The 24,430-nt window shown below is 51.7% G+C and overlaps 1 protein-coding gene across 6 annotated transcripts in view; it reads right to left on the bottom strand.

Annotated features, from left to right (window-relative positions):
- Positions 1-24,004, bottom strand: part of ERICH1 (glutamate rich 1) — a 28,327-nt gene extending 4,323 nt beyond the window's left edge. For 4 of the 6 annotated variants that reach the window (XR_006730841.1, XR_006730842.1, XM_045535335.1 and 1 more), the window contains exons 1-5: positions 23,936-24,004; positions 14,686-14,892; positions 13,271-13,405; positions 2,654-3,088; positions 201-395 (exon numbers count right to left, since the gene is read on the bottom strand). Coding sequence is in view for 3 of the 6 variants with exons in the window: in XM_045535335.1 (XP_045391291.1) it covers positions 201-395; positions 2,654-3,088; positions 13,271-13,405; positions 14,686-14,892; positions 23,936-23,957 (994 nt within the window). In the remaining 3 variants the exon portion in view is untranslated. The remainder of the gene's footprint in view (positions 1-200; positions 396-2,653; positions 3,089-13,270; positions 13,406-14,685; positions 14,893-23,935) is intronic. The other 2 variants (XR_006730843.1, XM_045535334.1) reach the window with 1 other exon arrangement.
- Between the last annotated feature and the right edge of the window lie 426 nt (positions 24,005-24,430).

Genomic DNA, 24,430 nt, shown 5'->3' with positions numbered 1-24,430 from the left:
TGCATTTCTGCATATATTATATGAAATATTTTTATACTGAGCAGAGATAAAAGAAACCTATTTCTCTGCAGGGCTCTATTCTCCCAGGCCATATGTACGCCCTTATATTTTCCCACTCACTGCCGCTTTGCTGGGTGTGTTTCAGGGGCAAACCTGGACGAGTGTCTGATGAAGGCAATGAATAATCGTACAGCACTTACCGGGAGGCAGCGTGCAGTGCGCCGGGAACGCGTCCAGGGCGCTCCTCAGCCTCTCTGTGTCCTGTAGGAGCAGCAGCGTCTTCATGTGGTCCAGGATGAACACGTCCGAGGGCGGCAGGCGGCGGCTCTCAAGCTGACTGAGAAGCTCCTCCGAGGTTTCCACACACACAGCTGAATCCGGGTCTTTGGAAACACCTAAATAAAGTCAGTATCGCTTAGAAATATAGTCTTGTGTTTTTACAACCTAAAGATAACCTTTCATCTCTCAAGGAAACCCTCAAACATATTTCCCCGTAGAATGAGATGTCTGCACAGAAAGAGCTGCTGGGAGAGGTAGTAGGGACAGAACTTAGATGGAAACGGAGGCAGAACCAGCTGTCTGAGCAGCGTGGAGACCCGACCTCTGCCAACGCAGCTGACCCTGGTGCGAGACGCAACGCAGCGCCTGAGCCGCGGCGGGAAAAGCAGACGAGGCCAACTCCGTGTTTGCGCCAGCGTCTTTACAATACAGAGCAGGGCGCCGGCTGTCTAGGATACATCAAGAAAAACCATGAAAACACAGTCCCGGCTTTTGCTGCTTCTGTGAGGACAACGCGTCTTTTTTCCTCTGGTGCCTTTTTCACCCCTGGTTTTCAGCAGTTTGACTGTGCTGTGCTCAACCTGCTTGGGGCTGGCCGGCTCTGCATCGGGGACCCCACTCTCCCGGCCCTGGGGTCGGGGGCGAGGCAGAGGGAGGTGAGCACGGAGCGCGCCTGCTCGCAGGGTCCGCGCAGGCTCCACTCCTGTGCTCCTGGCCTCTCTCACACCTCTCGCTCTGGGACTTCCTTTGTCCTGTCTTCCCAGGCACTAATTCTTTCTCGGGCTAAACCTAATCTGCTGCTCACTCATCTCAGCCTCAACTTCAGTGAGCATTTTTCTCAGGACTAGAATTTCAACCAAATTACCTTAATAGACTCAACTTATCTGGTGAAATTCTGCAATTTTCCATCTTCCCCTCCATTTTGTCGCTATTTTAGGCTCGCCTGGTAGCAGCAACACCTCCCACCCCCGAGGCTCTGCTGCCTCGTGGCCTTTGGACCTATGGTCCTATTTCTGGCACGGCTGCTAAATTTTTACTAATACGTATAAAAAGTTGGGGGGGTCTTGGATGATGGCATTTTCCTTGGGAGAGGGCTCTGCCAGGCAGATGGGCATGGGTGCACGTCTGGCGAAGGATGGGGACCCTGGGCTTTCTGCTCAGCACTTCGAGGGGCCGAGAGGCGCTGTGTTGTTCAGAGACCCTGTGCTGTGCTCCTCGCCCCCCATCCCACAGCCTCAGGCTCTGGCCAAGGCATCCAGGGAGACCCAGTGCAGGGCACATCCCACCCCTCGAGCCCCATTCTCACCAGCCCCGGGCCCTGCGTTCTCTGCCTCCCCCACCCACGAGGCTGACAAAGGCTCTGGCTATTCTTGGCATGACTGTGCCGCAAGCTGTTGCTCACAGAACAGAAATCCCCTGAGATCTTCCCGCTCAGTTTTGCATGGGTTAGCGGGGCTGCCCCTGTGGCTTTCGGGTTTTTACGTTATATTTTATTTCTGTTAACACAAACTGCTGGTGAGCATGCTAAAGGGGAAAGGGTCAAAGTCACCTATAACCGTCTTCTTGGTTAAAACTAACCCCCATGAGTGGTATTTTTGTATCATTGTTTAAGTGGGTTGGTTACTTCCCAGATTACAACGCCTGCCTAGCCAGTGTTTCTCAGTCGTGTTCAGGAGGACGCTGCCAAATGCCCTGCTGCAACTGGCACCTACTACCCTGCCACGTTCCCCCGAATCTAACGGCGCCTTTGCAGCAGGACGCGGCTCATGTTGAGGGCGTTTGCTCTCGGTAACCATGCTGGCCGGGTCGGCACTCACTTCCCTCTAAGCCCTGGTCAGTCGTCCACGACGTGGGACACAAATGCACTGTCACCCGTGAGATCAGATCCACTTGTACCTTTCACGCGTGTGTCAGTGCAAACCACTGCTCAGAATGTTTCTGAAAACCTCGCATCAGTTACGTGTGGGAGAGGATGTCCTGCAGGGAGACTGGGCTTCTCCATCACCCATGAGAGCGAACGTGAGCTCTCCCAAACCGCCAGTCCACTTACCTTTGACCTGGAAGCGCAGCCGAGGACACCAGCACAGCCCAGACCTGACCCCAGGGGACCACAGAGCAGGAGCCCAGCCCACAGGTGGGGCCGCAGCTCCGCTGTGGTGGCTGTTGTTTCTCCCAACACACCGTACACACGGTGCCGGGCCAGGCCATGGGGGAAAGGATTTAAATATTCTGATTTTTGCCTTAAATCTATTATTTACTTTGAATATCTTAATGTGTTTTATGTTTTACACCTTTACATATTTTACTATATGTGTTTCTCTGCAAATTTTTAAGTGGATGCTGCAACGCAAAAGAAAAACAGTAAAAAACGTACCATCGTAAAAATAAATTTCTTGTGTTGACTTCAAAAATCTCAGGATGCTGTCTGTCTTTTCACTGGTAATTCCAACGTCTTCCTCGCTGGCGTCTGTGGCTCCTCCCTCCCGGGCGCCTGTAACCTCCCCGTCGGCCTGGCCGGCCTCCAGGTCGCTGCCGCTGCCCGCGGGCTGGTACGTGAAGCTGATGCTGGAGGCCTTCGCTGCCAAGCCGGCTGCCTTCTTCCTCCTAATCTGCTGCTTCTTTTTGAGTTTCCTTTTTTTATTTTTGCTCACCGTGGGGCCATCTGCATGTGGCGGCTGTGATTTTCCCTGTGAAAGACTCTGCGGTTTCTCTAATTCTGACCGTTCCCCACAAACACTGCTGGGGTTTCTCTTTGACTTACGCCTTCTGACTCTTCTTCTCTTTGGTTGATTGTGAAGATCCTGATCTGCTAAAAAAAAATTCAAATACAACGATTTTCAGTGCAACAGAACCATAACAGACATGTTAGGATAAGTAAAATTTCCATCAGAATCTTGTAGTTTTAGTAGAATAAGAATTTAAACTACTAACTTCAGTGAGTCTCAGCTTTAAGTCCAGTGGTTACACCATCTCAGATCCTGGGACCAGCCACAATATAAATTAGCACCTACTTTCTTTTCCAAAAGCACACGCGCAGCTACACACACACTCACCATGTTACGATGATGGGATGCGGTGTGTTTTTAAAGCTGCAAGGGTTGTTGCAGTTTTACGGGAGGTAAAACTTCATTCCCAGGATCTGGGAAAGAAAACCGTATTTCTTACGTTTTTACGGTTTAAGTCCCTTCTGACGACGGCCTGCACACCCGACTCAGCAAAAGGCCATGCTGGGCGGATGAAGCCTGGGCTCCAGGGTGAGAGAAGTGGCTGCTTCAGCAAAGCAGGTGGATGCTGTGCTGGGGGACGGCGACAACGGCTCTCGGGCAGAAAAGCCCCAAGTGTAACCATGGCCGATCCCAGACCACCACGGTGGTGTCGCCGAGGACAGATCCTTAGGAGCCGGGAGCAGCAGCACGTGGCGGGAGAGAGGGTAGGTCGCGCTATGCACGGCCCGCGGCAAAGCCGCACCCTCAGCAGCAAGGAGGCTGGCAAGGGCCACATCACCCGCACGCCAAGGTCTCCAGCGAACAACTGGCATCGGGCAGGGTCGGCCGGAGACAGAGCACAGCACTCGAGGGCACGGGACCCTGACACCCTGCTCCGGTCCACACCACAGCCGTGCCGCACCCTCTGCACCACCACTGGCCCGGGCTCTCTGGGCACTGCCTGAGCAGGGCTGGAGCAGCAAAGCTCGCCACTGGCCCGTGTCGGGGCCTGGTTTTCGGACGATTCTCATTTCTAGGAAGTTCTCGTTCTATTTTTCTGAGCTGCAAACACCCCTATCACGGATTGTGAGAAATCAAGATTAAATAATGTACATGAAATCTATGGAACGCTGTATAAAGGCAAGATGTTATCACACCGAATAAAACCTGTTTTCCTGTAACCTCTATTCAGGCTTTCACTTTGCCCCCCGAACGCAGACAGAAGATGGGTCCTTCGTCTTCTCTCATGCTGCTCCCAAGCAGCTTCCACATTTCAGATCAGTTTCCGCAGCAACCCGAGGGCGCGGCCCCCAGAGGCCATGTCCACGCTGCGCGGGCAGAGGCCTGCAGGTCAGAGCCAGGTGCTGCAGGTCCACGTGCGCCCCGAGACCCCACAGACATGCCTGGAGTCACATCCTGCTTTGCACCCGCAAATGCATGAAGTGTTTTTCCCAGTGTTGAACCTCATCTTTTCCCCGATACGGACGGCCCCCAGCTTGTGTCAGTGTCTACACAGGTCCCTGCTGCTTTCTGAACCGAGTTCTCAGTGCTCTCCGGATACACATGGCAGCCCCGACTGCGAACCTGCGGCTTCCACCTGGCGTGTGGCCCACACGACTCATAGAGTCATGACAGGAGGGTGCCGTCCAGCCCACAATGGGAGTATTTCCTCTCTCTCCTCAACCACCGGTGGACTTTGAATACAGCCTCTTCTGTCTCGTCCAGGTGTTGACCGCTGTCAGGGACCCCAGCACAGACGTCTCTGAGCCGTCCCCCTGAGCCAGCCTGTGAAACAGTAACATCCGAGAAAGGACCACTGTTTATGGAATTAGTTTTAATCTCCCAGGTTCAATTAAAAAAAGCTAAATCTCTCCCCATCAGTGTCTGTTTAAAAGACATGCCTGACTTCCCTAACTTGGAGAGAAGTAAGCCACGGGGTGTCTATCTCCCCACCGCGACCCCCGGCACTGTCCACGGAGAGCAGCATGCAGGGGGCCGGCCGCTATCAGCGCCTTCCCGCTCTGGGCTGCTCCTCCCGGTGACCCCGGTGAGTGGTGGCACACACGCCGCCCTGCGGAGAACAGGGAACGACGGCACTACTGGTCTGGCACTTTTCAGGACGACAAAGTAATTACTTTGAAAGGTGGACAGAACAACAACGAGCCTATCACTCGGTTTCACAGAGGGGTGTGTGCACTCTGGAAAAGGACAACGATGTGCACTGAAAGACGACACTGAAGTCCGTGTCCCGTGGTGTTCACTGAGGTTCTCTCCGGGTGGGGTCAGTAGGATGCTTTGTTTTCTCCACCATATTTTTCTGATTTCTAAGTTTAGGGCCTTGGGCAGATACTGCTTCTTATAATAAGAAAAACTTATTTTAAACCTGATGAAATTATGATATCTCAAAATTTATGGGATGCCACTAAATCCTGCTTAAAGAGAAATTTATGTCTAAATATACCAGGAAATATGTCACAAAAGAAGACAGACTAAAAATCAGTGACGTGGGCTTTTACCTCAAGGAACCAGAAAAACAACAGCAAACTTACCACGTGAAAGTAGACGGAAAGGACCAGAAATGTCAGAGTAGGAAACGAAGAGAAAACAGGACAGTAGAGAGGGACCAACAAGCAGCAAGACTTTGAAGAAAGAAACTGGACAAATAAGACTGTTTGCGAAGGGAGGAGGCAAAGAGAACTACCAGCAGGGACACAAAACATGCTGCCATGGGTCCTGCTGATGGTAGAAGCTGATAGAAGGCCGGGCGCGGTGGCTCAGGCCTGCAATGCCAGCACTCTGGGAGGCCGAGGGGGAGGATCACTTGAGGCCAGGAGTTTGAGATCAGCTGGAGCAAGAAAGAGACCCCGTCTCTACTGAAAAAATAGAAAAATTAGCTGGACATGGTGGTGCATGCCTGTAGTCCCAGCTACTCAGGAGGCTGAGGCAGGAGGATTGTGTGAGCCCAGGAGCTGGAGGTTGCTGTGAGCTGTGATGACACCACTGCACTCTAGACACGGTGAGAGAGCAAGACTTTCCTTCCTTTAAAAAAAAAAAGCTGATAAAAGTGTACTGCAAACAACTGTATGCAAATAAATTAGGTGACCTGTATGAAATGGAGACTTCTGAGGAAAGTACAATTTACCCAACAGCCGTATGAAGAAACAGAAAACCTTTTTTTTTTTTTTTTTTTTAAAAAATGAGACAGAGTCTTGCTCTGTGGCCCAGGCTAGAGTGCAGTGGCACAATCTAGCTCACTGCAGCCTCCAACTCTTGGGGTAGAGAGATCCTCCCGTCTCAGCCTCCTGAGTAGCTGGGACTATAGGCACCACCATCACACCCGGCTAATTTTTGTATTTTTTTTTTTTTTTGGTAGAGATGGGGTCTCACTCTTGCTCAGGCTGGTCTCAACCTCCTGACCTCAAGTGGTCCTCCCGCCTCGGCCTCCCAGATGCTAGCATTACAGGTGTGAGCCACCGTGCCCGGCCAAAACAGAAAGTTTAATAGTCCTATACCTATTTTAAAAATTGAATCTTTAGTTAAAAATGACCTCACAAAAGAACTTCAGGCCTAGATGGATTCACCTGTGACTGACTAAACATCTGAGGAAAGTCCAACGCCCCCCACACAAACACCTCCAGAGCATAGAAAAGGGGGTGACAGTCCCCGTTCTGCGAGGCCTGCATCTTCTTCACCCCAAAACCTGACCAGGAGGTCGCAAGAAAGGAGAGGCGCAGGCCGACCGCTCTCACAGACTGTGCTACAGAAAGCCCAGATAAAATACTAACACATTCCAGGGATACAAAGCGTTTGATCGATTCTGGCAGCAGTGTATGGAAAGATACAAGGTAAGATCAGACCAGACAACGAAAGGAGAATCCAACCCATGCAGGATTCTACAAAAATCCACAGCTGCCGTCACACATGGCGGCGAAATGCGGAAACCTTCCTCTGACGTTCGGGAAGGAACAGCGACGCCCGCAGTGGCCACCTGTGGTCACCTGTGCCCGGGGGTCCGGGAAGCACAAGATGTGAGACAGAGATTAAAATGTGCGAGAATTGGAAAGGCAGAAATAAAAGTGACGTTGACCACAGACGGAGAAAACACAGGAAATCCAAAGGACTCTACACATGAACTGTCAGCAGGTGAGTGCACAATCACACGCAGGGAGTGCTGCCAGCAGCACAGAGGAACACGCCACCAACATACACCACGTGGATACAAATCACGATAGTGAGCAACAGCGCCCAGACTGCACCCCATGTCTCACAAGCCACCGAGCCCCTCCCACAGACTCCTGGGGCCCAGAAGCAGATCGGCCTCAGCTCCCCACTTCCCCTGCCTCAAGTCCCCAAGTGCAGAGCCCCCGGAGCGCTGCCCATTAGATCTCGAAGCTTCTAATGCTTCTAGACAATAAAGCATTGTGACAAATACCCTACTGAGCTCACAGAGAAAAGTGACGTTCTACTTAAAACACCTGCCTGTAAGGCCGGGCGCAGTGGCTCACGCCTGTAATCCCAGCACTCTTCAGGAGTTCGAGACCAGTCTGAGCAAAAGCAAGACCCTGTCTCTACTAAAAATAGAAAGAAATGATCTGGACAGCTAAAAATATATATAGAAAGAAAAAATTAGCCGGGCATGGTGGCGCATGCCTATAGTCCCAGCTACTGGGGAGGCTGAGGCAGAAGGATCGCTTAAGCCCAGGAGTTTGAGGTTGCTGTGAGCTAGGCTGACGCCACGGCACTCCAGCCTGGGCAACAGAGCGAGACTCTGTCTCAAAAAAACAAAAACAAAAACACATGCCTGTAATTGTAGTGGACGTACCACAATGGGTTACTGTATTTGGCAACTAAGAAAAAAGATGTTTAAGAATAATTTTCACATGTGAGGTGCAGAAAAGTTTTCTAGGAGACTGGTTTTAGAAAGAATGCAAGGACAATGACGTGGAGGAGGAAAACGTGAATATAATTGTGAAGCCACATTTCTCCATTTAGACAAAGTGAACTTTCACAGTACGGCAGAAGCCGCAGGTGCATCTGTTTTGTGATTGCTGATCCTGTCTGTTCTGACAAACCCGGTTCTTTACAATGATGTTTCCCTTCTTGTTGCTCGGTTTCTTGCCAAATCAGAAACATTTCTGAGAAACTGAGCTGCACTTACCTCTGGGTGGAAGGATGCTGCTTGGCTGAGCTTTTGCCACGTCCTGAACCTCCCCCAGGCTCCTCTGTGCATGTCCTTGCAAAATCCAGCTTTAGCAAGAACGGAGAGGGTTTGGCCAGAACCCCAGCCCGGTACTGCTTGCCCTCAAGACCTGGCTGGGCCCCTCCACACCCAGGGGCCCACCCGGCCCGTCCTGAGCAAGAATCTTCAGGAGTTCAGCCAGACCCCGCGTCTCCTTAGAGACTCCCACCCCTGACCCCACCTGCTCCTCAGCCCGCACCTGCTCGAGCCGCCTTCGGAGTCTAGCCCGGTCCCTCCCCTGGCTGTGGTCCTGCACCTGTGCTACAGGCCTGAGTAAAGCCTGCCCCACGTGCTTCACTGAGTGTCACGGAACCACCTTTTCCTTAACACCTGACATCACTCAGGTGAAACTGGAGTTTCAACCTCAAGGCTTCCTCAAAGCCTTGTCGGAGGTGAGGATGCCCCAGAAACCAGGACGGGAGGGCAGAAACTGGGGCGGCAGCCTGGCCTGCCTGGATCAGCGCAAAGTCAAGGAGCAAACATCACTGCAGCTTCCTATGAACAACTATGAAACCCTCGGCACGTTCTCTTCCGCTCCCGGGAAGCCCCAGCCCCGTGGGCACGAGGCCTGGTCCACGGCAAGGCACCGTGGATGCCCCAAGAGCAACCGCCCCACAACCAGCTCCAGACCTCAGCAAAGGCCAGTCCAGCTCCTCACACCAAGCACACAAAAGCCACCGGAAAAGCCACGTGTGGGAACCAGAAGCCTATTTATAATGTGACTTTTGAAAATCTACCATCCAAAACATACCTTTCAGACATGCTAATCACAATTTGTCAAAATTCTCTCAGCTACTCTTGGCTCCTACATTCCGAGGAACTGGTGGGGTAGAAATAGGTACCAAAAATAGCCCAGTCCTCCGAGTTTTCTAATCCACACAGCTGCACTGGGTTATACTGAAATACTAAGTATTTTAGAGAGAATTTGAGTTTTATTCTGGATTCAAAGCTGAGGCTGCAAATTGCATCTGATAATTATCCTCAGGTTAACAATGTCTTCTGGATGCTAAATAAATAGTAGTAGCTTCTATGTAATGTTGATCCAAACCATATGCGTGAAAGCAAATCTTTAAAATGTAATAACATGATGAATCAAATTACTTTAATAGTCTGCTGTTTGCCTAAAATTCAGGACGATACTTTGTAATAACACATGCAGACGATGCACATTTCGCAACGTGAGCATTGGGGTCTCACAGACGTGGCCTTGCAGAGAGAACGCCCAGCCAGGAGGGCCCTGGTCTGGGAGGCCTCGGCCCAGACAGAGCAGTCACCTTCCGTGCAGAAGACCTGGCATGGAGGAGGGTTTCCGTGTCGGGTTTGGGCTTTGAGGATCCAGTTCTGACCAGGTGGCCCGGCAGGCGGGAGGCGGCCCATGTGGACCCGGTCAGCGTGTGCCTGAACGCCCTCTGGGTGAAGAGGACTTTACAAGTCCCCATAACTTTCAAAACATAGAGTTTCCCTCTTTGCTAATGGATCTGAATCGAGAGCAGCAATGTCCAAAGAGAAAGGGCCGGAACCAGGGCTTGTCCCCCCAGGGCTTCACTTCCAACAGAACATACAGGGCCCTGACGTCATCAAAACGCAGCAACCCAGACATAAATATGCCCATGTGTACCGAAAGGGAAAAACTTCCATGATTAGAGCACAAGCAAACGGTAGCTGACAGGACACAGAGTATAACACGGCACAGTTTACAGAAGTCTGCGCGTGCACACACTGGGCCCAAGGAGGAGTCACCAGGTGTTTACTCAAAGGTCTCCCCAGTGGCCCCAGGTGACGTCTCACTTCCTGCACACCTTCCGTACGTAGTGCCTGGCTTTTCCACTCAAGCATTTTTGCTGTCAAGAGAAACAAATTTTCATTTTAGGAAAAAAATCTCAAAGATCAGAGTATACAGAAAAGGAGGGGCTCTTTCCCAAAGACTGGCCTATTCTTTAGTTCACAAAAATCGAGGTTTACAATTTCTGTGTAAACCCATAAATACAGCATCTCTGCTCCCAGGTTCCAGGACTTGGTCTGTGGTCGCGGGTGGGGGCGGCTGCTCTTCTCACAGTGAGAAGCTCCTGGTTCCGTCTTTGCCGGTGCGCGGGGAGGTGTCTCTGGGCACATGAGCCGGGGCAGGGCCAGCAGACACGCTCAGTCCCTCTCCCAGAGGACACAGGGAAGGAGACTTTAACAAAAACGGGACAAAAGAGGGCGGCTCACAAGGACACGGCTTTAACTTGGGACGAGACTGCCGTGCAGAGATGGGCCGTGACATGCACCCCGCGAGCCGCTGCATCGGTACCTCACCCCTCCACGATGCAGCACAACCGCATGCTTCTCCACCCAAAGTCCCTGAAACTCTGGTCCCAAATCCCTCTCCCCGTGGGCCTCTCCTGCAGCTCCAGCCCCACCAAAGGGCGCACGTGGCACCTCCTGCCCTAACACATGTCCCTCTTGCTGCCCACCCTGAGGCTCCAGGCAGTCCTGCTGCGCCCCCAACCCACTCGACCTGTGAGGTCAGTGCCTCGCACACAAGGGAAGCTACTGCTTCCTGCTTCATGGTCCTTAGCGCTCTTACCGATGCTTTAGACGACTCCCCAGCCTCTCCGACGACCACCGACACGAGTCTACCCACAAGGATGAGCCCCTGAAGCCAAGGTCCCCCTCGGCTGTCTTTGTGCCAGAGGCCTATGCACACAGCCCAACACAAACATCCAAAAGGCTTAGGAGAGTGAGTTAACTGCTGGGTCCCGATTACCCTGTGTACCCACAAAAAGAGTATGACATAGCTCAGAAAACTGTTTTAATGACTTAATCTAAAAAGAATGAGTTAAACATTCTGCCTCTGTATCTCATGTTTCTTTGCTTAAAATTGCAACTGAAAAGGTTCAAAAACTCTTCTCTTCTGTCTGGCTCCTATGACGTCCCTCCACCTTGTTCCCTTGTCCCCTGCAGGCGTCCTGGACGCTGCCGCCTGCCTCAGCCCTCGTGGCTCTCTCACATCCTGTCATTTCAAATGCCCTCCCGCGGCCCACCTCACGGGGTGACAAGGGAGAAAATGTATTTAAATAAATAGATAGTAGAAAAGCAAATGGAAGCACTTGGAGATGAATTATGCGTGTTCAAAGTTAAATGGTATCAACCTCCAGCCTGAAACTGACGAGTAATTGTTCGAAGCTGCTCAGAGAAGCCGGGCCAGTGTCTTTGGTCAGTCGCCGTGTCACACTGAGCTGAAGGAGCCACTGTTTAAAGCAAGGAGGAGCCGTCTGGTCGCTGGCAGGTGAGAATGCGGCAATGGCAGGGTGGGGTGATGCACCCATCGGCGACAACCCCAGGGCGCAAGGACACACATAGGTGGCACTTACGTGTCTGGGTAGGCAGAGGCCAGACCTGGTGAGGGAGTCGGTGTCAGAACCAGGCCCATCTGGGAGTCAGCGGTGGAGGGTGTCGGCTGCTCGACTCAGGCTCCAGCCTCCACGCCCTGGTGGGACGGGGGAGCCAACTGTGTGCAGTACCAGCACGGGAGAGCCAGCTGTGGGCGGTACCAGCGCATGAGAGCCAGCTGTGCGCGGGTACCAGCGCGCGAGAGCCAGCTGTGGGCGGTACCAGCGCGCGAGAGCCAGCTGTGTACAACGGCATGTGAACAAACCCAGCATATTTTCTTACTAAACACATTAAGAACACACTGAACTACATTCACCAAAGTAATTTGTCTTCATAAGAACACAATTAAATTTTCTAGTTAAATAATCTATTTATCTAATAATTGTGTTTCAAAGATTTTCAATAATGCTTGGAAGCGAATGCATTATTCCTGAGTGTGGTGCTAGGAGATTCACACATCTCACAACTTGCACAGCCCTTGTTTCAATGCTGGGTGCTGCAGGCCTGGGGACCAAGGAAGGACCATAACCTCCCTGGCCTTCCCAACTGCAGGTCCTGGCAGGGCCCTGCCCCACGCCCTGAGGACAGTCACATGTCCCTGACAACCCAGAGGACTGGTTCCAGGGCTGCTCGCCCTCCTCTGCACCTCGCCTGGGCATCCTTCATCCTTTATGACAATCCACTAAACGTGTCCTGAGTTCTGTGAGCCCAAAAAGGGGGCCGAAGGGTCCACAACTCGAAGCCAGCTGGAAGCCTCCAGGAAGCTCTGGAGGCCCAACTGGGGTCTCGGAGTCTTGGGGACCAAGGACGACACTGGCGTCTGTCACTGCAGAACTGTCACTGCCGGCTTGCAGGAGAGACCCCACACTTGGTCTCAGATGCCTTCCATGTTGAACGTGTGTGTGAGAGCAGAGGGGAAACTGAGCTTTTCCTAAACACCTGGTTCTCCATTTTGGGTTTGATGGTTTCTGATCCTTTAATCAGGAAGCCGGAAAGATCAACGTAGGAGAAAACCACATTTTCTTGATATGTAAATTAATTAAGGTTTACAATATAGAGTTTCTTTAGTTCATACTTGTTAAAAATTACCTGAGGAAAATTTTTTATCTGAAAATTCTAAACTCCTCTAGAGGAAGTTTTCAAACAGTCAACGTATGGGGAAAACCACCCTTTCACCCTCAGGTAAAACTCAACCTGCAGCATCACTTCTTCCGTCCCACGGGAACCGTACTCACAACCCTTTTCCCTCATTCCTGAGACAGTCACCAGCAAGAGCAGTTAAACTAATTCAGTTTTTTCCTAAGAAATATAAAATAAATTATTCCCTTGATTACAAAATTGATATACGATCTGGGAAATCCTAAAAAACTTGAAAAATCAAGAAAAACAAGTTCTACTAAACCAAGACAAATGCCATTAACATTCTGATGTGTTTAACCCCACACTTCCAGTGCATGAACAAACGTGGCCATAGTCACATTCCCACTTCATATCTCCTGTCATTACAAGACTCTGTGCCCGTGTCCTCCGGCTGTGCACCCCAAGGTTGACGAAAGGGCGGTGGCTGCACCCGCACCCAACTACAAATCCGGACGCAGTTACCGTACAATACTGGAAACCTGGGAGATGACCATGTATCTGCAAAGGTGTTCACCTTCCCTCCCCCACCTCTTACCTTCCGAATCTTCACTGCTGGAGATGTTCTCAGAGTTCGGACTGCTCTCCGGCTCTGGTGCGCAGGGAACGTACCCCTCTGGAGGCAGACTCACGGTGTAGATCCGCCTCCCAGATGGGACCTCGGTGTCCCCGTCTGAAAGAAAAAAGGAAAATAGCGTGAACTGGCCAATGTTACGTAATGCAGACAGTTATCTGCCCAATTATATCAGTGTTTCTCCAACTAAATTCATTAAAGACATGAAATCAAATACCTCAACAGAATCTAGCCTCTCTCATAAATACTGATTTTATATGCCATGTATTTTGCCAGAAGAGCAAGTCAGCTACATATCCAGCCAGGAAGCAAGGAACAATCTATGATTATTTAAATTTATACTTCATCAAAATTAAAATTTTCTGCTCTTCAAAATACTGTAACAAAAAAATAAATAGGCAACCACAGAAGGCTGGGAAAAATACTTTTGGTAATTAATATGGCAAATGACTTGTGTCCAAAATATGTAAATAGCTTTTAGAATTGATAATGCAAGGATAAATAATCCACTTGTGGGCAAAAGGCTTAGACACTTAAGAGAAGAGACACAATGGTCAGTAAGCACAAATTTAAAGGTTATCAAAGCACAGTCAGTAGGGAATCGAAACCACACTGAGTTACGACTTTATATGCACATGAAGGGCTATAACAGAAAAAGACTGCCAAAGTCAAACACAGGAGTATGTGATGGACGCACCCACTGGCAAAAATATATTCATGCTATGACTTGGTAATTCTCCTCAGTTTTTACCCAAGGGTAGAAAAACACATTCACTAACAAAACCTTATACAAGGTATCTGGTGACTTATTCCTTACGGTGCAGAACTACACACAATCAAGACAGAGCAGTAGAATGGGTAAACATTGTAGGACAGCAACACGGTGGGATATGTTTCAACATGACGGGATACAATGTATTAACATGATGGGATATAACTTATCAACATGAGGGGATACAACGTATCAACAGGATGGGATACAAATGTATCAACACAATGGGACATAACTATCAACACAACAGGATACAACATATCAATATGACAAGATACAAATGTATCAACATGGCGGGATACAACGTTATCAGGACAGGATACAACTTTATCAACAGGATACACGGCCACGGCCAGAGGGCAACACATAAACGCCCAGCAGAAAGCTGTGCTCTAGCCCGGCTATGGCTGAGGGCGCTTGGGTTTCACCGTGGCCCCACCAGTGCCGGCATGCACAGTGCCATGCACCTGCCACATGCTGTGAGGACGTGGGCAAGCCTGGGAGGGCAGGCAGAAGCCGCAGCCCAGGGGACACACTCCCGGGTGTGCGGGCAGATGGCAGAGTCAAACCGAGCACCTGTGATCCAGCCACACCTGAAAACACCCACCTGTCAGAGGCTGCACAGGGTTGGCTCTCACGTCCTCATGAGACAAGTCCTCACAGGACACGTCCTCATGAGACACGTCCTCAGTGGACACGTCCTCATGGGAAACGTCCCTGGGCAGGTTATGGGCAGTCGGACTCTGCAGCTCCCTCTTCTCTTGGCTACTTGGAACGGCAGGAAAAAGTCTCTGCAGCACCTTTTCGACAAACACTATCAGGATACACAATGAAGAAAGAAAAGAAACAAAAGTAATGATTTATGGCAGTTTTTATAAATCTTTTATTTTTAGAAACACAAAAACACCCCAGCAATACCACCTGAGAGCCAAGCTCGTAGGCCCCCCATGGGGTACAGCCTCTAGGATCCCCAGAACTGCCTCCCAAGGGACAACCCAGACAGTCCCCATAGGACTCCTAGCCTCTGACCTTAGGGACCCCAACACTGCCCACCAGAGGACCTAGACACTGTCCCTAGGGGACATCCAGATGCTGTCCCCAGAGGGACCCCAGATACCGTCCCTGTGGAACCACAGACCATTCTCAAGGGACACCCAGACACTGTCTGAGGGACCCCAGACACAGTCCCCGTGGGACCACAGACACCATTTCTGAGGGACACCCAGACACCGTCCCTGTGGGACCACAGACACCATTCCCAAGGGACACCCAGACACCGTCCCTGTGGGACCAGAAACACCATTCCTGAGGGACACCCAGACACCGTCCCTGTGGGACCACATAGTCCCTGTGGGACCACAGACACCATTCCCAAGGGACACCCAGACACCGTCCCTGTGGGACCACAGACACCATTCCCAAGGGACACCCAGATACCATCCCTGTGGGACCCCAGACACTGTCCCTGTGCGACCACAGACACCATTCCCAAGGGACACCCAGACACCGTCCCTGTGGGACCCCAGACACCGTCTCTGTGGGACCACAGACACTTCTGCACGCGCACCAGCCCCACTGCACAGCCTGCAGCTGACCCAGCTCCCTGGGGTACATGCTAGTGGTCCCAGGTGCATGGCCACAGCAGTGCTGCCCAGGTGGCGTAATCCAGGCACCTGTGCTGCTGCTTTCTCTATCTGTGATGTCAGAGGCCCCCTCTGAAGATCAGGCCGCACGGTGCCTAGGGGCCACAGGTTGGCCAGCCAGGTCCGCGGAGGAAGTGCCAGGCAGGGACGGGCTCCCGCCTTGCTGCCCACAGGAGGGCATGACCTGGACGTGCCAACACCTTCAGTCAAGGAAAGAATTTTGCGTCACTGACGCGGTTTCACAGGTGTGTGGACTTTCTTCCCTGTTTACTTTAGTTTGCTGTGTGTTTTAACCAGAGGAAGAACACTGTCACCCACCACGCACACCCCCTCGGCTCAGCCCCCAGCCCCCCTGGCCCCTTGGAGCATACCTGCCACCCGCAATGCCTGGCCCCTTCTTCCCTTCCACGTGCCCAACCACCCTCACGCCTCGCCAGCCGGCGGCTCCCACCCACACCCACCACGTCCCAGGCCTCACTTCCTCCGGTCTTCCTCGGCAGAGACTGTGTAGAATCGCCCTATTCTAGGCTTGTCTGGCGTCTGCCACTGATAAGACAGGGGTCACTGACTTTCGGCAACAGTGATGCAGGTGGGTGTCCTCATGCACCACGCTGGGGGTCAGACGTCAACCCGTGTCCCTTCTGCAGACGGGAGCCTTGCTTGCCACCTGGGCTCCTCCCTGCAAAGTTGCTCTTTTCCCTTTATAAGTAATAAATACCTTGGGGGAGACACTTTGAGACCAAGTCCTTCTTCTTCTCAAATTCACTTGCTAATTTTAGCATCTGCGGGGGGTCCTGCCCGCAGCAGCCTCAGCTGTGGTGCTGCTGTGGCCCACGGTGGTGTCGACCCCTCGCCCCGTCCACGCTTATTAGGTGGAACGTGCTGCACAGCAGACGGGCCGGCACCGCACTTACTTGCTAACTGGACAGCTACCTTCTCATTACTGGTTCATTTACGGACTCGTGGACATCTCATTTGTTCTAGGGGTGACAACCTGTACTATTATCATGTACCTTCCTGCTCAAATCACCCCAGTGCTGGCCCCTGGGCAGGCCCTCAGCCTGGATGGTGCCCTTGGCCACGCCTGACCCTCCTGCCAGCTCAGGCCCTCTCGGGCACCGCAGGGGGCTACAGGGTCCCTGTGCTTCCTCTGACCCAGACCTGGATCCAGCACCTTCCCCAAGGAGCCTGGTGTCTGGAAAGCAGGCGGGCACGAGGTGTGCTTGCGGCCACCACTATTATCTGCCCAGCGCATCTGACCACGTCAGTCCTTGCTCGAGAGCCGCCAACCACTTCGCACAAATGAGCCGTCAGTGGGGCGGGAAGGTCTTAGACATCCGCAAAGACAAGTAAGACACCTGAGCAGTAAACGGAGGCAGCACAGACGTCAGCAGCGGGAAGGCTGGCACGCTCACACGAAGAGAAAGGACGCACACCCACCCAGCCACACCCACCCACCGACCGTGAGATGGCAAAGCCCATGCCCAGAATGAGGGGCGGTTACCAAGGACAGCGGGCAGGACCTAGCAACGCAGGTTTAACACTGTTCAACAGACGTCGGCATAGACACAACGTGAGCGTAAAGGTTTAGTCCTTGAAGTTCTCCGTCACGTGGAGGCCGGCAGTGGGAAGGACGCCGTGGACACAGAGGTGCTAATTCATCAAGGTCGAGACACTGACACAGTCCACCCTCTACCAAATGGGAAAGGCAGTTTCCTTTTTAGTTTTGAACGTGAGCACAGCAGTCCAAAACACTAAAACAGGAAGAAAACCTTTCGTTACCCTGAGCTACGCTGGTTTAAGTATCCTGCAAACCAGAGTGGCTGAGGGGACGCCCACCGTGCGCTGGCGTGTTTTAAAGCCTCGTACGTGCATTTTCTCCCACTGCACACGCTTCCCGAGGACGTCTCCGGGGCCCCGTCCCGCCCGGGGCACATGTGTCCTGCGAGACGAATGTGTGCAAGAAGCCCACTCCCACTGCTCCCTACACACTATCACAGAAGAACGAGCACTGGATACACAGTTCCTCTCCGAGGGGAGCTGGTTACCAAGGCATGATTTCGATATTAAATATTGGCAAATGCTGGTGTTATGACACATTATCCACGATCCATGAATTATTTATAAACTATACTACAAAAGGCACAAGAATAGAGAATCTCAGATGTCGAAATGGTATCTCCTTATAAAGTGGGAGTTTTTGTCCTCAACAAGAACATTAATAAATCTTAACCCAACTTAATCCAAATATCCAGGTATCTAAAAATAAAATAATTTTGCTGACAAATATACATGACTATATACTTTCAGCTCTGCAATATAAAGCATAAAGGATTTTTTTAAATAATGTGATTTTAATTTTTCAAAATCAGTTTTAAAAGAGCAAAGTTTAAAAAGCAGAACTGAAATATCAATAATTACTCTCTACTAACACTGCCGGCGTCACTTTACCTCAGCACTTGAGACTACCGGGTGGGAGGATGTGGCACCGCGGGGTCTAGCATCTGCACAAGCAGGACAAGCTCGCGAGTCTGCGGCTGTGGTGGTGGACGGCACCTGCGTGTCCAGGGGTGCGGCCACAGCACCATGGGCCACAGGTCAGGAGATGAGGATGGGCTCTGACTCCGTCCTCGGCATGCTCCCGTGTTTATTTACATAGAAACAATCCGCTCTTGCGGACCAAAACCACATGAGCGGCCATGAACCGCTAGGGCTACCAATGGAGTAAGTTCCCTGTGAGCCGTCAGGCGGCTTCATGCAAACATGGGCTTAACTCAGGACACACAGTACGTCTTCCAATGGGCCAACTCTACTTTGTGATTAATATTAAAAGCAGAACATAAATGAACGGTTTTTTTTTTTCCCCAGAATAACCAGAACATTGTAAAGTATAATTTCTAAAAAGTGTTTCTCATTTTTGGTTTGTTGAAATGCTTTTTTGACCTAGTGTGTTTTTTTGTGTGTATGTGTTTATGTACTACAGGCATAAAAATCAAGTTAAAGGTCAAAAGTCTCTTTTCTCCTTAATTTGTGAAGTGTTAAAAACAAAACAAAAAAACCCACGCAACACAGCTGGTGAAACGGTACAGGAGAAACTCCCCAGTGCTCCGAGGTGTCACTCGGGCCAGATATTAATAAAAAGTGCTTAGTGGTCACAGCAGATGCCGATAACCCCCAGAAACCCGAGGCCACCTCAGTTCTCGTTTTTCCCACACCTCATCAATGTGCTCCTCTTCCAGCAGCAGGAGCAAGTTTCAACTTGAAGCTCTAACATCTGTCAAAAAGCAATCATCGGAAAATAAAAAGGCAGGGATGGGTGTTTAATGTCAACTGAAAAAAAAAACACCCTGCAGGAAGACAAACTCGATTTCCAAGCAGACCAGGCAATCAGAAGTGGGAAATGACAGACAGTAACAGAAGGCCAGCGTGGGGGAATCATCCAAAATTAATATGCTGCAACATCAAACAAAACTAAGGCTCCTTGCATGGGGGAATTAAGTCATCTTGGTGCAGTTTTCAGAAAGGACTGCTGCCCAAACTTGCTGTTTCAACTGAAAAGATGTAAACCAAAAACAAAAAACTTTCAGTAAAGCATTCTTTGGAAATTAGACACCTATGAAAACTAAATGCATGAACCCTAAAAAGAACAGAACGTTTGATTGCTGGTGGTGAACCTGTCCAGTCCTAAACTCCTCCGCAACATGTTATCCGACCTAAAATCTAACAAGTGGGGATGAGAAAGAAAGATTGTTGGTGATGGGAGAGATTAGAAATAACAGCCCATTTGTGATACTGACCAAAAACTTCAAAACTTTTATCATCCCTATAAACGAGTGTCTCTTGGAAAAGTGTAACTTTCAGAGAAAAACACGTGTGCAGCTCATCTGGGGACGCAAGGAGAAAAAGTCCAAAAGAGCTCACGAGAAGCGCAAGGCCGATACGGCCACGAGCCCGCAGGAACTCACTGAGTGTTAAAGACAGAGCTTTCCAACCAGACGCCTGATGCTCCCCGTTGAGAGAAAATAACAGAATAAAAACAGGTTTACGACATTCCTTTTAGAGTCTTCACTTGATAGACCTATGTATGGAAAAGTGCTTAGACTTTGAAGCAAGAGTTGGCAGGCTTTAAAAAAGTCATACTTAAATGAAAAATGCTACTGAAAATAAGACCAGAAATGACCGTTAGCAGGAAGTGTCACCGGGCAAGTTTGATTTTCCCTCCTTACTCAGCCTGTTGCATTGGAGAAAATCTCCCACAACATTTTCACTAAAACCACAACACAAAAACAAAACAAATTATTTCATCAGTGTAAAAAAAACTGAAAAATTCCCATCTCAATAAATACCAGTTCTAGTTATTCCCTTGTTCATCCTGACATCTGCCCGTCTCATTTTAACAGGCATTTGAAATTTAAATTTTCTTAGGGTTGTTATATTTTTTGGAAATCTGGTATTTTAAATTTTCTCTTTTCAGTAAAAACCATGTTGAAATGCCTTCTGAACATATGCTGGTCTACCCATAGCTTTCTTGACAATGATAATCACTGTTTTTTTTTGTTTTTCATTTTAACCCTACAATGAGGCAAAGTATTTAACCTTTGCCCATAATCTGGAGATAAAGGAATAAATTCATAATAGCATTATACCACTTCATGAGAAGAAATGTTTGGTATAGTATGTCAACTCAATGAATAAAAGATTCTTAATGAGTTTTGTAACAGAATTATAAATGGAAAAATAATTAGCTAAGATTTATGCAAGAGTTGGCAAGCTTTCTAGAATATTAATTAAAAGAAAAACAGTACTCCAAGTAAGGCCAGAAATAACACTCAAATGGGACACCATCAGAGTCTTAAACCATGATCAGTCAGACATCGTATCCTCACATAAGGAGTGGAAATTCACTAAATAATCACTCTCTACCAAAACTTTAGCACTGCAGAAAAAGAAGCAAGCCGAGCGTGGCAGCCACCTGTGGTCCCAGCAGGGTGGGAGGCTGAGGTGGGTGCACTGCTGGTGCCCGGGAGTTTGAGGCTACGGCGAGCTGTGATGGGGCCTGGGGCCTGCACTCCGGCCTGGGCGACAGGAGAGACCCTGTCTAAAAAGAAGAAATAAAATATTCCAAGCAAACTTTGTCCAGTGGTTTTCCTTGTGGAGTTTTCTAGGCACACGTAGTGTATCACTAACGTTCACGAACACTTTGCACTCGTGGGGGCTGCCACCCGTCCATTAAGGACCACCCAACTCCTGCACCAGAAGGAAGGGGCCTGTCGCACCTGAGTGTAGAAGACTCAGGCAACACGAGTGCTGGTGAGCGTGGCCAGCCCTTCCCGTCTAACTGCACGGAACCCCACAGACGCGACCAGCTCGAAAGCTCTGCCCCTGCAGAGGCACTGTGTACCCAGGAGTGCCACGCCGTGCGCAGGAAAAACAGGTCTCCCAGCCAGCACCTCCAGTCTGAGACTCCAATGGGGAGCACTGGACGATCCACGCACACATGCACGCACACACAGGCAAAGCGCGCACATGCGTACATACACACAGACACAGGCACACCACACACAGACACAGACACACCACACACATGTACATACAGACACAGGCACACCATACAGACACAGGCAAAGAACACACACGTACATACACATGTACACAGGAACACCACACAGAGACACAGGCACACCACACACAGACACAGACACAGACACACCACACAGACACAGGCAAAGCACACACATGTACATACACACATACACAGGAACACCACACAGAGACACACACACACGTGCACACACGCCACACACAGGCACACTGGTCAGCACTGCATGGCAACTCTCAGAGGCTTGCAAAGCACAGCCCAAGAGATGCTACTACTGTCATAAGTTTTTCCAGTGTAAAATGGAGCGCACTTTTAAAGTTTTCACACAAGGAGTTTTGCGTCAAAGGCAAAACATTGTGCCCACTAATCCTGAAGAGTTTTGCTCAAACTGCCGTAGGGGAAGCCGTCGCATGAGCAGGCTACCTTACCTAGCAGAAAACATCTACTTTCAGGAAAAACCAACCAACCAACCAACCAACCTCAGAATCACTGCTTCAGACCAACGACCAGCCCACCCCTTGCACTACCTGGCCTGTGCTTGACGCGTCCTCTATCAGCGACCCTTGTCCCCGGCCCAGGGCCCACCCTCCAGCTACCCTGGAGCTTCCGAGCCGGCACGACACACACTCGGCAGACGACCCAGGAACGAACGCCAGGACGTCCTGTCAGAGCTCAGCCTGCGGTCTGCTCCGGAAGGGACAGCTCGGCTGCCCGTCTCCACCCCAAGCTGAACGCGCCCACGGCCTGTCCCCACCACTCTGGGACCTGACGTTCTGGGCGTGGCCAGACCCTGGAAGGGCTGTCAGTGCAGACCCGCACCAGGCCTCACTCCTGCACCGACCCTGTTCCCCGGTGTGCCACCCGTCACAGGCCAGGGAGACTCCTGCACACAGACTCTGGTTTCAGGCTCCAACAGAGCGTGAGCGCTGAGAACTTTTATTCCAGCTAAGACCCCCCAAGCCTCCCTCAGAGCCCGGCGCTGCTCCTTCTCAGGTGGCCCTGGAGAAGACACACAGAAAACTGACATGCTTTCCCACGTGCACGGCATCCTTTCAGGATCTACGAATCCCTCCTTCAAAACACAATGCCAAACAACCTACACTTGACAATTCTGTCACATACCCAATGGGAAAAGGAGGCGCTTTCCAGGGATAATGTCTAGTGACTGATGAAAGCAATCAAAAGCTTTCGCTCACTTAAATATAGTGAGTTGAGAAAGGCTTTTTAAAGCTGACCAGGCACATACACCACAGATGCCTCTGTAGTTTCTCGCACAGGAAACAGCATTTAATTCCAGGCTCTGAGGAGTTACAAGCACTTGAAAGGAAGTGAGAAGAGAGACTGCAGAGTGGTGTCCCCAACCAGGGGAGCAGGAGAGACCTCTCGGCCAGGGAGGAACACCACCGTCCCCTCACCTCAGCACCCAGTCAACACGAGCCAGGGAGGAACACCACCGCCCCTGACCTCAGCACCGAGTCAACACGAGCCAGGGAGGAACACCACCGTCCCCTGACCTCAGCACCCAGTCAACACGAGCCAGGGAGGAACACCACCGTCCCCTGACCTCAGCACCCAGTCAACACGAGCCAGGGAGGAACACCACCGCCCCTGACCTCAGCACCGAGTCAACACGAGCCAGGGAGGAACACCACCGTCCCCTGACCTCAGCACCGAGTCAACACGAGCCAGGGAGGAACACCACCGCCCCTGACCTCAGCACCGAGTCAACACGAGCCAGGGAGGAACACCACCGCCCCAGCTCACTGCACAGGGAGCGAACAGGCCGCCTCAGCCCCACCCCCAGGAGGCCTAGACAAGGGAGTCGCCGTGCTCGGTGCTCGCTAAAATAGCTAAGGTCCAGGCTGCAGCCCAACATCTGAGTGTTTAAAGACTGGTGGGTCATTTTCAGTCTGTGAGATGACCTGTTTTTTGAAGCCCAGTAGGTGAGTCAGGGGAAGGGGGCCCCAGCAGGGTGTTTTTCTAAAAGGTAAGACAGAGAGTTGCAACTATGTTTTTCCGCATATTCTGTCTTCAGAAATTAGTTTCTTTTTCTTCTTTTTAGGTAAATGCTTTTTTAACTATATAGTTGCCACTGGCTTTTTATTTGAAAAGGCAAAAACACGATCACTGCCAGTTTGCTGGGGCAGCGGGTTTTGCGGCGGGCTGCAGGGCCCGGGGCCCGGGACCCGGTTCAGTCCCCTCTCCCGCCCTGGAGGCCGACTTTCACCACCACAGCGGTATTGAACACACACCAGTACGTGTCCCCAAACTTGGGGGCACCGCGGGTGAACAGCATTGTCTCCACTGCTCGGACACCGGAACCGGGGCTCAGAGGTTCTCGTTGCTCTCTCTGGGGACGCTGCCGGCTGCAGGCCCAGCCTGGAGGGCGCCCGCGACCCCCCGCCAGCTGCGCACCCCCCACCCTCCCGAGGGCGGCTCACCCAAGCCACGGCCGTCCGCGGCCATTTTGGGGGGAGGTGCGCCGGGGTCTGAGGTGGGGTCTGGGGTCCAGTCTGGAGAGAGCACCAGATCTGGGGCCAAGAGCGGGACCTGGGGTCTGTGTGGACGCGCCCCCAGCCCCCCGTCCCCGCCCCAACCCCGGGCCCGGCGTCTACCGTGTCTCCGGCGCGCCGCCATGCCGCGACCCCAGCCCGCCGACCCGCCTTCCGGCGCGGGCGGGACGCGCGTGCGTTGCGCTTCCGGATTCCGCCCTCCTAGGCCCGCCCCCAGGGGTACGAGTGTCCAATCCGGATCCGGGGCTCCTGCCGGTGACTGTCAGTCAGCCGTGACCCGGCCTTGGCTGGGTTGGAACGGAGGATGTGGGCGTGCCCCGCGGCCCTCACACTCCGCCTCTTGGAGCCGCGCTGCGGAGCATGCGCGCAGGGAAGCGGCGGCCGGGGGTGGGGGCGGGAAGCCAGGCCCAGCGGACCGAGCCCTGAGCGCGGGGCGGGAACGCCTGCGCCGCCCGTTCTGGGCAGGAGCAGGACTCAGGCTGCGGGCGCCGGAAAGGACGCTGTGGCGAAGACGAGGCCCAGGAGGCTGGAGGGAGGACGACCCCTCCTGCCCACCCCGGCGCCCACGCGCCTGCTGCCCCTCCTCTCCCTCCTCCC

This window comes from Lemur catta, chromosome 22 (genome assembly GCF_020740605.2).
Source record: "Lemur catta isolate mLemCat1 chromosome 22, mLemCat1.pri, whole genome shotgun sequence".
NCBI lineage: Eukaryota > Metazoa > Chordata > Mammalia > Primates > Lemuridae > Lemur > Lemur catta.
The sequence above is the reverse complement of the archived record's forward strand: the minus strand, read 5'-3'. Positions and strand labels throughout refer to the sequence as shown.